Source organism: Gambusia affinis, linkage group LG12 (assembly GCF_019740435.1).
Source record: "Gambusia affinis linkage group LG12, SWU_Gaff_1.0, whole genome shotgun sequence".
Lineage (NCBI taxonomy): Eukaryota > Metazoa > Chordata > Actinopteri > Cyprinodontiformes > Poeciliidae > Gambusia > Gambusia affinis.
Window position 1 is genome coordinate 11247854 of NC_057879.1, and position 17374 is coordinate 11265227.

Below are 17374 nucleotides of genomic sequence, written 5' to 3' on the forward strand. Positions count from 1 at the left end.
TCAAGCTAACATGTATGGGTTTTGTTTTTTTTAGGGGGGGGATTATGTAATTTGACCCAGAGTAATAGTAGCATAATTATCAAGTGGAAGGAAAATTATGTCATGTATTTTTTCCCCCTAACTCTGATACCACTTAAAATCCAGTGTGAGCAACAGACTTTTCCGAACTACTAAATAATTATAATAATGTATAATGTATTTTTCTTATTATGCTATCTATATTTTTAGATAAAATCTGAAGTGCTACAAATCCTTAGAAACACTGGCATAAAACTATAAATAAATACATTTACAACTTAAAGTAAAGCATTGTGTGTAGTTTCGTTCTGCTGTGAAGGAGTCCATGTGGAAGGCAGCGAACGTGTTCAGGTTGTAGATAGAGAGGAGCATTTCCATGGCTGCACTGATGAGTCAGAAAGGCTCAGGTCTTACAGTGATGGAGAGCCATTGGCGCGAGTTTAGAGAGGGTGTTACATGTTAATATTTCTGTACTCTCGTTAGGAGTCCAACTGAGTGTGTGTCAGTACTTTTTGTGAAGGCCCCTGAGGTACGTCAGTGAACCATTTAGGGGGATGTGCAGTGTTCGTATTTAAGAGCAAGGAACCCATCAAGCAGGTCAGAGAGAAACTTTTGGAGAAATCTAAAGCAGGGTTAGTTTGTGGAGCCACATCCCGAGCACTGGCCTGCAAAGCTATCAATACTTGAAGAGCAACCTTCACTGGAAGGCAGGAAAAGAGTGAAATAATTAGTGAAGCAGATAACTCTGGAGGAGCTGCAGGCAGAGACAAGAAAGAAGTCATTAGCAGTTCCATTTTAACAAGTGTGCAGAAAACACGTGAAAAAAGATTCTCTGGTGAGATAAGACCCAAATTAAAACATACTGTGTGCCTGCATACCCAAAGAAACGCCATCGTCATGACATGGGGATGCTTTTCTGAACCAGGCACAAAGAACCTGATTAGAGTTTATGAAAAGACGAATTGAGTTAAATACAAGAAAGCCCTGGGAGAAAAAACTAAACATTTAGAGTCTGAATGTGGGAGAATCTGTTGATGGGAGATTTTTTTTTTCCCCATAAATTTATCCATTAGGGTAAGTGGTGAATGTGGAGAAAAGAAATCCACTGTAGAAAGTAAACAAAGAGAATACTTACTACAAGTTATGTAGAGGAAATAGCAAACCTGCTGAAGAAGCTTCAGCCAAACAGGGGCAAAATTGACTTGCAAACATAATGGTATTTGTGGTGGAAAACTAACACCGCACATCACCCTAAACACAACGCTCCAGTGGGGTTTAGGGCAAAGCTTTCTCTGTGGGTAAAGCTTTTCTTCCTGGATGGCATTAAAACCAGGGCAATGCTAGTATAAACGCTGCAAGAGGCTGCAAAAGCAATCAAACAGAACAACCCCAAACATAAAACAAGAGTAATTAGTAATGACTTTTATTCTGATAAAGGTTGACTCAGGGAGACCTCAGTTAGCCTGTTTTGATCGATAAAGAGTCGTAGAAACTGGGTATCATTTTTATTCCATGTCATGTCGGTTTGTGAGTTAAGCTCTTTGAGGTTTGTGGTTTTATTCTGACGGCGTGGATACGTTCCCAGGGCACCGTTAACAGTGTCGCACATGGTCGGACAGTAACAAGCGCACAAATGTGCTGACATGTACCTCATGTCTGTGTGACTGCACTACAAACACCTGACACAGAGCGATTAAGAAAAACAAAAATGCATTTTAGCAAAATTTTATTTTGAAAGCCTCTTTAGCTCCTGTGCTTTATTATCATTTCACTGAAATGTTACAGAGGAAGTTAAAGTTCATTCCTGACATATTTAACAATATGTATTTAAAGTGCATAATAAAATAAAGGGGTGAATCTCCTGCTCATGTACCTGAACAAAAACCTTGAGGAGCCTCCTTCTTCTTTTTTTATTTTGTTTTGTTTTGTTTTATCAGACATTAGTGCAACTGTAGCTCCCTACTGACCACAACTGCACAGGTTCTGGCTAGTAGCATCTTGTTTGTGCACCACTGCAATCCTAACAGTCAAATACAGACACCGAACAAAGCAATTAAAGTGCTCACTCTACTGACACACAAGCCAACACTACTGCTGCTTCTACATGTTTCTGCTCTGCCAAGATCCATAATCATCTCCGTTGTTGTGTTCCTGCTGGCGCGGCGACTGGAGGTGTACCGTGGTGACGACGGTCCAGGCCCAAAGCTTCTCCTTCAGGCTTCGCAGGTCCTCAAAGCCCCAGGAGACCGAGGAAAGTGAAAAAGTTTGAGGACGGATTTCTCCCGCTTCGCCCGTCGACAGAAGGGAGCGCGACGACGCTGGTAGGTAGAGACGTGGTGAAGGTGAGCGAATGTGTGCTTTGTGCCTGTGTGTTGGTTTGCTGGACAAAAGTGAGGGGTGTGAGTCAACAGACCTGCCGTCCTTGTGTGTTCTGCGTGGCTGCGTCGGCTGTAAGGGACCGGCTGAATATTTGAGGAAATGAGCAAAGAGAAGCAGAGGAGCAAAACCTGCACATGAACACAGCCAAGGAAAAGCCAAGAAGAGAAAGAACAAATGATGAGGAAGTGAGCAAATGCGCAGAGACAAAAAAAAAATTAAAAAGGGACGTGACCTACATAAAGCCCCGGACAAACACATGAGCCCAGATGCCGTTCAAACATTTAAACAGACTCCTTCTAGAGCTTGGAGGGAAACACAGCAGGGACATATAGGGGAAACTCCTAGAATGTTGTAATGATGCCTTTTTTTTTTTTTAAAGGATTTAATGCATTTTCTACATGTCTGCATCAGTAACAAAGGAAGCAATGTGTCTGAACATTCTCCACAGTGGTGCAAATTGGGGCGTTTTGGTGTTACGTCTCACCAGGATGCAGGTTCCTCTGTTTGTTGTTTTGCAGGAGCTATTAGGCAAGAGAGCCTGTAGCTGGCTGAGCTGCTCCAGCAGAGCACTGTGAACACAAAGAGAGGCGGAGAAGATGAAAGAGATCGAGTGAAAGTTTCACATAAGGGGCCCACAGATGAAACACGGGCATCGAGTTTCTCAGCATCTGTGATCTTTGGCAACCGAAGCACAAAGAAGCAGAAGCCGCACACTTTGGGCAGAGGAAGAGCTTGGCTTCTTCCAGCAACCTTTCTTGTTTTGGTTCACAGCTGAGCGCTGCCAGCGTCAGAGGGGAAGCGATGCACCCAGATCACGGATGGTAATTGAAGTCAAGCTGCGGAGTTTGGTGTTAAATGATATAATTGTATCAAAGGCATTTTACATGCAGAGAGAGAGCGGTGGCACACAATGCATGGAAAACATTTCCTACTCAGACTGTCAGCGCCCCTGGAGGGAGAGCCTGGGGCTATATGAATATAGATCAACCAGAAACTGACACGATTCACACCAGGGGGGCATAAGCAATATGAAAAATTACCAGTTTAGTCATAGAAAGCAGACCATTAATCAGCAAATAAAGTGAATATATGCAACCAAATGCACAAACTGAGGGCATATTTTTATTGACTTTAATTAACCATGCATTGCAGTTTTAAAAAACAAAACAAGACATGTCTGCTTGTTTTGTTGTTTTTGTTTTTACGTCTACAAAGATTTAATCTGTGTATTTTTCCACATCTATCGATCTCGTCTAACAAAACAACTGTGGCTCGGCTGCAGAATATAAAGTACACACTCACTCCCTTCATTATTAAGCACACCCTGCAAGTAGCAGACTGGACTCCCACTGGCTTTTAGAGCCATCTTAATGCTTCATGACTTCAGGTCAGAAACTTTCCTAAACTCATTGTCACCTTGAACCGGAAGAAGCCAACAGAAGATGGAAACTGTCTAAGGTGCCCAAGTATGGCAAGAAAATATCCCCCTCACCATTATACCACTTCATGACCTTAAATCTTTTATAAAAGACAGAATGGATGCATTTTATTTTTACTTTTATTTAGACCACATTGTGACTCTCCCTAATTAATGTTGCTGCTGACATTGAGACGTTGTGGACCAGGCGACCTTCCAATCTCTTGTTGCTCATTTGTGGTGACCAGATGTGAACTTCTACGGAGGATGGATTCTGACATATAACTGGCAATAAACATAGGAATGAATAAATGGCTTAATAAAGTATTTCGTGCAAAATATTGCATCCACCAAATAAAAAGTAAAAACTTCCCCAACTTATTTGATTGCAGATTGTAACATAAATTAATATTTCTCATTTTCAACAGCATTAATTTAACGTGGTAACAAATATTTAATTTTCCAGTTTTCAGCATTATTAGTTTCCTTCACATTTAATTTTTTTTCTCATTTTTTCCCCCTATTTTTCATGTAGTGTATCTAATATGATTGTTTTTATCTCATTGTGACCTTCAGTTTTTTTATTGATTCTTTTCTAGATTCAGAATTGATTTAACATTTTCTATTTACTGTCTCCTTTATCAAGCCACTGAGTTTGTAGTTCAGCAACTCGTCTTCACCAGATGCACTGAGGGGCTGCCAGCTGATTGGCTGATTTGCACTTTGCGTTAACGAGCAATTGGCTAGGTGTACCTTAAAAAAAGTGGCATGTAAGTGTGTGAATATTATTTTTAAACTTTTTTTTTTTTTCTTCAAGGGCTTATTGATTGTATTTCTTCCTGGGTTTTTCACTTTTCCCTATTTTAATGAACTGGAAGTTTTTCCAATTTGATCCAACAACAACAACAACAAAACATTTCAGCAAACATATTACTTTATGTTTTATAAGTTTTTTTAAATATTAAAAATCAAACCAAACAATCATTACAATATATGATCCAGTCATGAGTTGCATGCATAATAACTCACTTGTTAGTCTCTTCCAGCTTCTGGATTTTCCTCTGTAGCTGGAGGTTTTGGGCGCTGCACGCAGTCATCCTGCAGCAACAGACAGGGGGAACACAAGAATGATAAAGCAAATCCGCAGAAGATGAAAAACAAGAAGTAGGGCAAAGAAGAGTGTTTTGTTAGGATTTGCTTCCCCCTTCTGCCAATATCCGCCGAACGACTGTTATCATCCACTTCATCCTGTCCATGGAATCAAACCGCGCTCCCTCCTCCTATCTCCCTCTGTTTCCCGAATCATCCCCTATTATGACCCTCGGCTTGATAATGACACCCTGTTGGTGTGCTCTGTGTGAGGCCGGTTTAATTACTAGCGAGCGTTCAATAGCACTGACAATCTCGTGAAACCTTTCTTAATAGGAGCCGGCAGAAGTCAGGCCTGAATGAGATGTTAACAGCACACGATTGAAGCGCCTGCTCAGATTCTCAGAAGGCATTAATAACACAAATAAAAAGTTTAAACAGTTTTTTGAAAGAAAGAAAAAAAAAAAGTACTAAATTGTGCAAAGTGCCAGGTGGTTCATAAAAAGAATACAACTTCCATTATTATTTGTGTTTCAGCAACAAACTCCCTTAATTGACCTCCTTCCCCGACATGGATGAATTAGCTTGCAGATCTGTATACAACAATAGATGAGTAGAACAGCCAGGTAACTTGAACTTAAGGGCTAATTAGTGATAAAACAAAGCAAACTGGAGACATTGCTGCTCTTGGCTGCATGCTCTTCCACCTTACTTTATTCAAGGGAAGGGGTGATAAAGTAAAAGTGCCAAAATGTGGGTGGCTGGCATGCTTTCCATGCTTGCTGACGAATTTGCTGGCTGGCAGCTTGCATGGTAAGGCTCTCAAAGGCTCTCTGCAGCCTGGAGACAGAGAGGGAGGAGAATGCCTAAATTGAGCTTAATCCCGGCAAAGCTTCTACCCTCCTGATAAGTCATATTGCATCATCTTCAGGTTTGGCTTAAGCCTCACTCCAGCTGCAACACAGATTAGCTCTGATGGTCTGGTTTGCCGCTGGATATCACACTGTTGTGCGTCTCTGATTGATTTGGTGGTTTACCAACAGGCTGCAGGCTGCAGCTGACCACATGCTGGACCAGCAAGATGTGCAAAAATATTCCCTTTGAACACTCTCAATCATTTACGCTGCCTTGCAAAAGCGGCGTAAATGAAACCTTTGACACGTTCACATTTCGTCATGCTATGGCCACACACTTTTTGGGTTGTTTTTGCTGCAAGGCGAACCTCAACCTCAGTCTCAAGTCTTTTCAGCCTCCAACTCGTTTTCCGTCAGTGTTGCCCAGGATTTTACCGCATTGACTTTCCTGTTGACTCTAACCAGCTTCTCTGTTTCTGCTGAAGAAGATCCGCCCCACAGAATAATGCTGCAACCACCAGACGGTGTGTTCAGTGTTAGTTTTCCACTGTACATTGAGTGTTTTGCTTCTAGGCTAAAATGTTTTCTTTTCTTCTTCTACTTTTTGTTGTTGTCATTCTGTCTGAGAACTTTCTCTCACGTCTGCTGTGTGTCCTTCATGGTCTGAAGCAAACTGCGAGCAGGACTTGCTATGAATTTCAAAGTCATGACAGTAGCGCTCCTGCTGACCGATGATTTTACCTGAGCTGTGCTGATTTCTGCAGCTGCTTCAGAGCAATGCCACCGGGCATCGTAGCTGCTTCTCTGATTAATAATCTCACACACGGCCGGTCACTCATTTCTTCTTGGAGGATGGATTAAGCAGAGCCCTGTGAGATCTCAAAAGCTTGACATATTTCCTTTAGTTTAACTCAGATGACAAATATATGCTGCGTTTTTCGGATTTTGATTTGTAAAAAAATCTTGTGTCATATGAAAAGTACAGACACAGTTCCAATGGTGCGAATACTTTTGCGAAACCCCTGTAAGTGCGTCTCTGTGTTGACTCTGCTTCACAATCACAAATGGTCATGTCGTAGATTTTTTGTGTTTAGCCTGCTGATCAGTGGTGGCCTTCTGCGGCATTAAATGGTTCCTGTGATTATGGCCTAAAGTGAATGAGGTAGTGGGTATCAAAATGTCCCACAGTTCTTATCGTTCTGTGACATGACAGTTCAAGATAAGGCCGGGCACACTTCCCCTCCAATGAATCGATGTCACTGTCACCGTTAATAGAGGGAATATGTCTTTGGGATAATAGAGACACAGATGCTCCCAGGAATTATAACAACTACGTCACAAATTATTAAAAAACTATACACTTGTTTATGGCCCCGAGACATTTCTCGCACATCCTCTCACGTCTTGCCTAACCTGTATGATTTAAATGGATTGTTTTTTGTTTTTTTTATGTTTTATGGTCCAGTATAAACTCTTGGCTCCAAATCGTAAAATCCTCTTTTGATTTATGAGAGGGTTGGTAATAATACACCCAAGACCAATTATAAACATTTAAACTAAAAGGACTGCAGATTGTGAAAGATACTGTCAAACAACAAGACAATCCTAAGAATTATAGCTTTTTACAAACATTACTCCCTGAGTGAAAGAGCAATTGCTGCTAAACCTAACAGGTTGAGACTCCATTGTTGGCAACAACTTCAATCATTTTTAAAACAATGCTAATTTGTATAATTATTGACCATTTATTGTCATTTTCTGTAAATCGTGTTCGTCTGTTTGTGTCAGTTGTTTATCTTTATTTTTCACCATCAATTTCCCAGGAGACTACAGATGAAAATTAGTCCTTGTGGCTAAATGTGGCACATAAACATGGTTGTTTTAATGTACTGTTGTTTTAATACACTCTGGCCCTTATGAAGTAAATTGAAACTTTCAGCAGCTGCCAATGAATCTTCAACACTAGCGTGGAGGAATTTTGACCCACTCTTCGACTCATTTCAAAACCTTTATTTTATGTTTTCCACAGGTGTGGACACTTCTCTGATAACCCAGGCGTGCTTGAGCTTGAGTTCACAATCAGGTGGTCAAACATTATCCTCCAGGAGAACAGAATTAATCTATTGCGACAGATTGTACTAAGACAGCAGTGCAGCCCCAGTCATAACACCCCCACCATGTTAGTCTCATTGATCCACAGATTCCCCTCATGGTCATTTTGAGAAAATGTGAGACAGGCCTTTGTGTTCTTTTTTGATCAGCAGTGATTCAGCCTTGCAATCCTCCTGTGGATGCTATTTTTGCTCAGTTTAATTCTTTTGATTAAATCATAAAATCTTGACCTTAACTGAGGCAAATGAGGTCTGCAGGGCTTTAGATGAGAAATAGTTTAGAAAATGTTTAATAGTCTACACTGATGGACTTTTTAAAAACACTCTTAAACTTCCATTTACAATTTCTTGCAGTTACCAACACACTAAAATTAAAACTCCCACAATTATCAAAATGTAATCATCTAAGAGTAAAACACGTGCTCAGATTTGCACAACTACAATAACTTCTTCACACTTTTTGCGAAACGCTACATACATACTACCAGCAACACTGAAATCGATAATAATGTTTCTTCCTGCCGATGTCCGAGCAAAGACTTTCAATTGAACACGCCTACAGCTCAACTGGTGTGCACACACTCATGCAAGCTATGGAGGAAACCTGTGACCAAATTGTAGCAACACATTAATACAGGGATGGATTTGTCGCTCTAATATATTTTTCCCATGCTGCCTTGCTAGTGATAACACAATGACGTTGACGAGGTCCTGTGGTTAGAAAAATAATCTGAAATTCTGCGCTAATTGCATGAAGTGCTATGAAAAACCAGGCCCTGCTTCCTAAATTGTGCCCAAGCAAATAAAAAAAAAAAAAAAAAACCTTCTCAATGACGTACTTCCTAAACAGGCTTAATTCTACGGTGTTCCATAAGGGTCAACAAAATTCAAAAGCCACAGTGGACGTTTTGCTAAAACAGAAATTGCTAGGATAACATCTGTTTTAATATAGCTTCTGTTGTGGTTTTGCTGTTGTGTTTTGTCTTTTTTGTGATTGTGTTGGCACTGTATAGTGAGCAATAAAAATTATTCTTGTTACAAAAAAAATTTACCTCTCTCCTGTTGTATCTTACCTGGTATTTTAAGACATTAATATTTTTGGCTCTTCTTTTTGTTTAGCCATCAGCGAAAGCAATCATCATGAATGTTTCTGTGCTGCCATTCCAAAAGACTCACAACAGATAAATGATCATTATTAATATTATTAATAGTAATTGTGTTAAAATCTCTTATATTTTAAAAGGTAGATAAATATATTAAAATAAGTCGATAGGTTACAGGATGTCTCAGGATTTACAACACATTGCAGATGAAACTTGCAATTTTCTAGGTCAAGCTACTCACTAATAATGTCACCTTTGGTGACGATGCTGCAGTAAGTGGATTTCTTACCTCCCTTCCAGACTGTCAACATATTCCCTTTTCTTCTTCCGACTTTCTTGAGCCGAGCGTTTGTTACGGATTTTCCGCCGGATCTTCTTCAAAATCCTCTCTTCAAACTTGTCACAAAGATGAAACGGATGTAAGAACAAGGGCACGAAAAAATATGAAGAGGAGAAAGGTAAGTGAGACAAAAGTGGGTTAGGAAGTTGGCAAAGGTTGTGTAACAGGGCCTCCAGATTTAGATTTTCAAAGATGTGAATCGGATTGGGACGGGGTGTGTATGTGTGTGCAGGAACTGTGCTACATCTGTATCCTGCTCATTTACCTTGGACAGGGGCAGTTTGCAGGGTAAACCTATGCCCTCTTTAGCTAGAAGCTTCTTCTCATCCTCATTAAGCACAAGCTCCTGCAAGGACTGCTGAGAGATTCGCTGTGCCTGTCAAACACAATTCCAGGTGGAAGAAGGAAATTAAAGTGGAATACTAGTTCAGAAAATTATTTTCCTGCTTGTTGGAGAGCGGGCTGCAACCAGGAGGTCTGTGGTTGAAAACAAGGCACATAATAACTCTGATTGTTTTTCATTAATACTGATTAAAAAGTGGAATAGGTTCACCATATTTTATTCCTAACACTCTTGAAAATGTGGCAGTCCTTATTTTCTTCATTTTCAAAAAAAGGATGTAATTTTAAGACGCACATTTCTGACAATACTCAAACATTAGTAGATTTTCCTTTATACTAAAACAAGATGCACTACCATATATGGATGAAGATATTTTGTCTGTAACAAGAGAGGTGGACTTCCTGTCGTTAACAGGTAACAGTTTTCTTAGCAACAAAGACCCTCCCCATGAGAATATGTGGTTGGCTGGATTATTGGCAACACAGAAGACAATAGAGTGAGCACTACTACTTTTCCCAAAGGTCCTCAATACAGGAAATGTTGGTAAATTTGGACAGATTTTTCATCTCCCACCGAAAGCAATCCCTAGGAATATGAATGAATTGGCATTTTGGTTTTAAGAAAGAAGCACGCAAAGTTGAAGGACTATAAATAGCTGCAGCACAAACTCAATTCTTTTCTTAGTGTCTGAGCCAAATAAATCTTCAAATTGTATGTCATCACAGAGTCACTTTAAATTTCTCAGTAGGATGCCAGTTTGCTAAGTCTCCAAGCTACTGCTCTCAGGCAGCGTTTCTACTGACTTCCGTCTCCTGTGTCGTACAAATACACACTGAATGAGCTTTAAAATCTCATTCACAAAACTCCCGGCCAAATTGACAGCAAATGAAATCAGCACTAAGACACCGTCAACACCTAAAATACTTGAGGGAATAGTTGTTCTTCAGTTTATGACATGGAGATAAAGATAACTGTACATGCTCATGAAAATTCAAAACGAAACAGTGGAGAAAACACTAAAATATGCCCTTTAAGGAATTATACGTGCGTCAGATATACGCTCTTCTCTTACGTTCTGTCCCAGACTGGATAAAAGCAGGTCCTTTACTGTGAGCGCGTGGCTTGATGGCAGCAGTGGGGTTTGGCTGCTGGAAAGGCAGCATGTAATGCCAAACTCTTCATGGCAGCCCTCAGACTCCCAGCCTGCACAATGACACAGAAAAAGCAAACAAAACAACAAACCAGATGAATGTAAGTCAAAACTGAGTTGGGTTTAAGGAAAAAGCAGCTCGCGCTCTGTCCCCTTCAAACATTAGAGGAAGTAGCAGAGAGTGCTGCACGAAGATTTTGTGTATTTTAGGTCAAGAAGGAGGATGGATCTGTTTACAGGCATGTATTTAAACCCCCAGAAAGTTATTTATTTATTCGGTTGCTCTGCTCATTAATAAAGCACCACATCTACCTCAAGCTTTGTGGCTGGTGGAAATTTTAAGGGGCGAGAGTGACAAGCGTGTGTGAAAGGCGAGCCTGCAGCCGCTGTTGACTGGTCAAGTGATTTTCAAACCGTGTAAAAGCTGTTCCTCTGAAAAAAGGGGGTGGAAAAAAAAAAAGCTGTGCTTTGCAAATGTGAGCCAGGAGGATGTGGAGGAGGAGATCTCTCTTGTTGCTACAGCAGCAACAGAGTCAGGACATGAAACTGAGGCTGCTTTATCTACAAGGCCAGTTTTGAAAATAAGTCTACATACAAATAAAATCAAGAGATGGAACGATAGGAGTCGTGCTTCTATGATCTAATTTTCCCATCGGAAACTGTGAGATGTAATTATATTTTGGTTGCATCCTATTCAGGAGCAGGACTGAAGCAAGGGAGAGGAAGGGTATGGCAGGGAAGATAAGGAGCGCCGCAGGCAGATGAGCATAAAAAGAGCTGATGAGGTGAGGAAGAAGAAGGTATCAGATAGATGAGGCACTGAGTTAACATGGTTTGTCACAGTTTGAATTTGTCACAGTTCAAAAGCAGCTGTTTTCACACAACAGGAGCAGAAACTCAGACAGCAGGGCTGGTAGATTATCTTCATCAGTGATGATGCTGCAATTTGTTCCTGGGGTTTATACTCCCGCTGCTAACACAATGTTTGCCGCTTTGAACAAAAAACGTCAATTGCAACTATTCTGTTTAATTCCGGTTCTTATATTTCAGCCACCATATCGCACTTCAAATATCTTGAAAATGGTAAAAGTGTAAAAGATGCAGTACACTTTCATACAAATGATCTGAATGGCCCCAACAGAATAGTTTGACTTTAATCAATTTATATTTTTCTTCAACTGAGCTTAAGTAAAAAAATGACTAAATGTATTTTTTAAAACCAAGCATTTAAAAAAATATTTTATCTGCAAGTCTAAGTGGATATGGTTCCAAATGTACTTCTGCTGTTTGTTTTCCACTTCCTTTAACCTTACATACAAAAAAGTTGTGTTTTCTCTTAATCTAGAAAATCCTACAAGCATAATGCATTAGAACATTATAAAACGGATGCATAACAAAACATTTCCATATGCTTTATCACTTCTAAAATTACCAGGAAAATATCCATCTGCCCATTGTCTTCTGCTTATTTGGGATGATAGATTCAAGTTGGAACCTTCAGACTGAAGACCAATTTATATGGACGAACTTTTATGTCTCACAACATGATAGTTGTGAGACAACACGTGAAGAAAGAAACGAGCGACGTTGTGATTTTCTTGCAGTCTTGGGCGAGAGGTCAAACTTCTTTGTTCTTGCAGAGGATGGACAGACTGTAACACTAGAAACTCACTCAGTGACTGCAAGGTGACTTTCACCCCCCACGCGGTTGAGCATTGGTATGCTGCGCATGGGGTCATATGGTGCTGTGGGCATTATTGTGAAACATTTCAATTTCAGTAATGTCAGTCCAAAGGACGTTGTTCCAGAAAAGGCGAGATGCTTTCTCCTGAAAAGACTTTTTTGCAACCATTTTGCCAATAACCTCTGGAAAGGACCTGCAGCCTGCTTTAATGTCAGCCATTCTCTTGATTGATGAATGCATAGATAAGTTCCCCTTGCTGTTGATTAGCTAATAAATGCATTTGATTGGTAGAACCTCCTAGCTTCTTACTCTCTAACATCTTATGTCAATAGAAAGAGAGATAGATATACCAAGAAACAGAGGGAAAGAATTATTTTTCTACTCAGGAATTGATTGTAAAAGTCAGTGAACACATAAAACCTATTATTGCATATAATATGGAAGCTTGTCTTATCTTGGTATTAATGGCAATATTTAAACAGACATATTTTGTCCCAGGTCCTGTATCAAGATATTTTCTTTCTTTCTGTTTTTATTTATTTATTTTTTTTTTTGGATGATATAGATTTGTTGACTTGAAGATGAAGAAGTAAGGATGAGAGTGATTTCTCTGTATACCAAAACAGTTGAAACGGAGGCCATCTGTCCGAAAGTTGAAGCTTGCCTCAATCTGGGTCTCAGTCTCAGACCAAAGTATGATTGTGCAATTTACATGCACAACTGTCACACATTGGTACGTTTACACACAGCCAGCAAGGCCACAGCCATCCATCCATCCATCCATTTTCTGTTCACCCTTTGTACCTAATGGGGTCGGGATGGTTGCTGGTGCCTATCTCCAGCTACGTTCCGGGCAAGAGGCGGGGTTCACCCTGGACAGGTCGCCAGTCTGTCGCAGGGCAACACAGAGACATACAGGACACACAACCATTCACACACACACTCACACCTAGGGAGAATTTAGAGAGACCAATTAACTTGACAGTCATGTTTTTGGATTGTGGGAGGAAGCCGGAGAACCCGGAGAGAACCCACGCATGCAAACTCCATGCAGAAAGACCCCGGGCCGGGAATCGAACCCAGGACCTTCTTGCTGCAAGGCAACAGCTCTACCAACTGCGCCACTGTGCAGCCAGGCCACAGCTAAATGACTGAAAATGGAAAGAATCAAGCAGTCCAGATGCCAATGTGATTGAAATGTGAGAGAACTGTGGATTAATAATGTCCAGCAAACCTCAGTGTTTTCTTTATGGTTTCCAGATCCCTCTGTGTTAATTAGACTCCATCTGTGCGTTTTCTGATGCAAGTCTACACTATTTTATCTAATTAGTTCATCTGATCAGAGTAGCTGTGATGGTGAGAGGAGCTAAAAATGGGGTGATCCTTAAAAAACACACCAGTAGAGGATACAAAGGATTTGACCCACAGGTGGAGACTCAAATCCAAAGTTCAAGCAGGAAACAAAGGCAATGGAACGATTAAGAAGAAAGAATACTATTTAGAATGGCCTAGTCAATGTCCAGAATGAAATCCAAAGGACAATCTGTGGCATGACTTGAAAACTAACGTCAACATGTCTGTTTCAATGTTAGTGAGTTTGAACAAGTTTGAAAAGAATAATGGGCAAGAATGTATGTTCCCGAAGCTAATTAAACTTTAATCTGCAATTTAAATGAGGTTTTACAAAGTGTTGACTCATTTTGTAGATGAATAATAATCTGTCATACTACTTCTATTTTTATTTGTAAGAAAATTTGAAAACGATGTACCACGTTATTTTCTTTTCTTCCTTACAGACTACTTTATGTTGGTCTGTAGCACGCAATTTCAGCAAAATACGCAGAAGTATCTGGTTATAGCGACACAAAATATGAAAAGGATCAAAAATATGAATATTTTCTTTATGTCTGGGTGGCGCTTTGTGTCATTCAGATGTTTCAGATTTCATTTATTTACAGTTTTTCTTTCGTCAAGCGTATTATCTTAAAAAAGAGCTCTTTACAAAAGAAGGCTGTTGTGTTGCGTCCAGAACCACTTTTGAACAAGCTTTTAATCATCCAAATCATCCAAGTGAAATGGGGAAAAAAGAAAGAAATGCCTGCTCTCAGGCCTGCAGTTAATAGTCCTCATTACACCACAACAGACACGAACACAATAAAAATACCTCACAATGTTCTCATTTCGCTGCCCGTTAGTAACAAAACCCTGCTGTTCAGTTTGTTTTCCTAACACATAAATTAGCTCTCCCTTGCAGAGGCGATATCCTGTTTTGATCCGTTTCCGCAAATGTCTCCACTTTTGTGGCCTTACCTAAATCAATGGACACGTCGGGCAGCTTTTCTTTCGCCGCAGGCGAGTTCTCCATATCTGGAGGCTGGGGGAAAACCCGAATGTCGAAGGCAGGGAACCCTGTGCAGGAGATTGGATGGGGACTGTCTGTCAGCTTAGCCAGGGATTCCTCGTTAACACCACTGTCGGCGGTACAGGGTGACCAGAGGGGCGACGCTGGCACAGAGGAGGAATCATGCAGCAGAGTGTCTAAGAAGTCATCAGCACCACTGCTTTGAGGGCTTGGAGTCTGAAGAGAAGAAGTGCACATCAACTTATGACACCTTGACTGTTTGTACACAAACAAAGACATGAAGATAAAGATCTGGTCAGGTATTGTAGTCACGGGCATAAAAGTGAACTTAACCCGGGGCTTTTCAGCCACTCTTCTCCCCCATACATTAAATGTAAGTTGCGTTTCTTAAAAACAGAATCAAGTGCAGGAATTTGAGGTTTCAATTGATTTCGTCTAATCCACACGGAATCAAAACTTAGCTTTAAAATAATGATTTAATTTCATCAACATGTTATTAATGTTTTGGAGTGGAGCAGCCAGGCTTCAAACTTTCATAGCAGTCATGAGAAGCATTTTAATTGCTGTGATACCAATAAAGGCTTTTACATGAAACAACTAAAGGCTTTTCAACATGCCATTTAAAAATGGTATTCACAATTTGTGATTACAAAAATTCCCCTCTTGGTAGAATGAAATCAATTTCAAATCTAAGACTACCTTTTTGTTCATGAACTCCCTCTGCAGTTTGGTTAAATGTTCGTTAGCGTGTCACTGCCAAATGATACATTTTTGTGGCAAACAAAGAATGTATTTTGAACGTATTTTGGTGTTCATTGCACTGAAAAGAATGCTAAAACATTCCCATTTGATTTAAGTCTGTTGACATGATCTAGGGTTTTGAGAATAATCCACACATTTTCCAAAAGGTTTAGGTCTCATCTTTAGGGCAAAGCATAAAAGATGTTTAATGTTAGCCTGCTTTGTCCAGGTCCAAACTATTCATAATTTGTGTTAGGGATCATTGTCCTGTTCGATTATTTGACCCAAACTGTCCCTCTCCAATAAAACAAGGTTGATTATGAAAGTCAAGAACAACTCAAAGCCTCAAATATGCCTGAAGCCTGCTGGTTCTCTTGTGTCACTGTCAACCTTGAGGTCATAGATGGCAGGAATCCAACCGGTTATAATGAACTCAGTTTTTTTTTTATTTCATACAGCAGATAACTAATAAAACTACTACTAAAACCTGGTTCCTAATCCAACTATTAGCAGAGATGTCTATTTGAGACTGTATGTAGAATTTTGCTTGTACAAAATGAAGTAAAATTTGCATTTAAAAAAAAAATCATTGCAAATGTATGTTTTAGAAATATTTAAAAACTGCAGAAAATACTAGGAAAGGGTTAAATGAGAACGGACACAAACAATGTTATGCTCAGTCATGCCTGGCTGCTGGTAACAATACACTTAACATTCAGGGTACAGACTTTCATTTTGGCATTAAATGAATATGAGATTTTGATTATATTCTCAGAGCGACTATGTTTGGAGCAAACCCTGTTGAATGTTTCAGGAACACACATCATGAGGTGTCCAGCGGTGGTCACCGTCTGACTCCTCTGCGCTCCTGAGAAGGTTAAAGATGTCCATTCCTCCGTGGTCCTGAAAGCATAAGTGAATAAAGCGAAGGGAATTCTCTGTTTCCTAAACGAAAAAAAACCTTGGTTTTATAGCTTTCTTATTTTCTCTAACCAAAAAAAAAAAGAAACACAATCCTTTTAATTAGGTCATCACTTGTTTGGTCTCCTCCTTCACTTGTCTGATTAAATAAAATCTGTCTCAATAGGTTTCGCCTCATTCCATTTCCTTTCACTAAACATTCATCCTGAATGTGTTTCTTACACAAAGTGGGATCCTACCGTGTCTGTTGTCAGCGTCATTATCCTGACATCAAAGTAGCTGATGAAATTTCAATGAAACTATCCAGGAGGAGAGCAAGCGCAACAGACAATCAGATCGATGCGCTCCTCTATGGCGACAGGGTTGTAGAACTGCCACAGTCTGTTTAAAGGGACAAAGTTGAATTGCTGAGCTGAAGAACAGGACAGCTTATCAGCATCCAATCCGGTGTTCAGCTGACAGCACGGAGGGCCGATTGGCCCAGAAGGAAGCCTCTCGGATGGATTAATTAGATAAAGTTAGTCAGAGGTGATTTAGAGTGACCTTTGATGCCAATGTGATATGACAGAACGTACTTGCTCTGTGCTTTCATATTCACTTCTTACCTTTGCAGCTTTTATTCACAGGAATGTCTTATCACTGCCAAGGCAACGAGAGAGGTGGAGAATTAAACTATAATTACTGAAATCTCCTGTTATTACTGGGAACCTGTAAAAGAAAAAAAACACAGAAAACAGTTCTCACCTTGGACCAGAAACAAACAGTAGCACTTTTAAACTTTAATATATGTCTGAGTCCCTGAAAGTCCCAACGGGGACAACAGTGCGTTCAATTTTTGAGGCAGAATGCAGCGTCTGAAACT

At 40.1% G+C, this 17374-nt stretch overlaps 1 protein-coding gene across 2 annotated transcripts; it reads right to left on the minus strand.

Annotated features, from left to right (window-relative positions):
* Positions 1–1571: 1571 nt before the first annotated feature.
* Positions 1572–16942, minus strand: LOC122841594 (cyclic AMP-responsive element-binding protein 3-like protein 3-B). Of its 2 annotated transcripts, XM_044135022.1 has the most exons (10): positions 16752–16939; positions 16414–16494; positions 14799–15066; positions 10727–10857; positions 9577–9687; positions 9261–9367; positions 4844–4912; positions 2882–2966; positions 2432–2525; positions 1572–2336 (listed from the first exon to the last, which is right to left on the minus strand). In XM_044135022.1, exons 1-10 carry the CDS (start codon positions 16770–16772, stop codon positions 2119–2121), a joined length of 1185 nt encoding a protein of 394 aa, XP_043990957.1. In that variant the 5' UTR covers positions 16773–16939; the 3' UTR covers positions 1572–2118. The 2 variants fall into 2 exon arrangements, 1 of the variants encoding a protein (XP_043990957.1); XR_006372406.1 differs by lacking the exon at positions 1572–2336 and having other exon boundaries at positions 2438–2525; positions 2634–2966; positions 16752–16942.
* Positions 16943–17374: the final 432 nt, after the last annotated feature.

What these genes read in the sequence shown, in the direction of transcription:
- LOC122841594 (XM_044135022.1), bottom strand. Translation starts at nt 16,772, where the DNA reads ATGACGCTGACAACAGACACG. An exon ending in GCAAACTGCCCCTGTCCAAG is followed by an intron (nt 9,368 to 9,576) that starts GTAAATGAGCAG and finishes CTTTGTGACAAG; the next exon opens with TTTGAAGAGAGGATTTTGAA. An exon ending in AGAACACACAAGGACGGCAG is followed by an intron (nt 2,337 to 2,431) that starts GTCTGTTGACTC and finishes TCTACCTACCAG; the next exon opens with CGTCGTCGCGCTCCCTTCTG.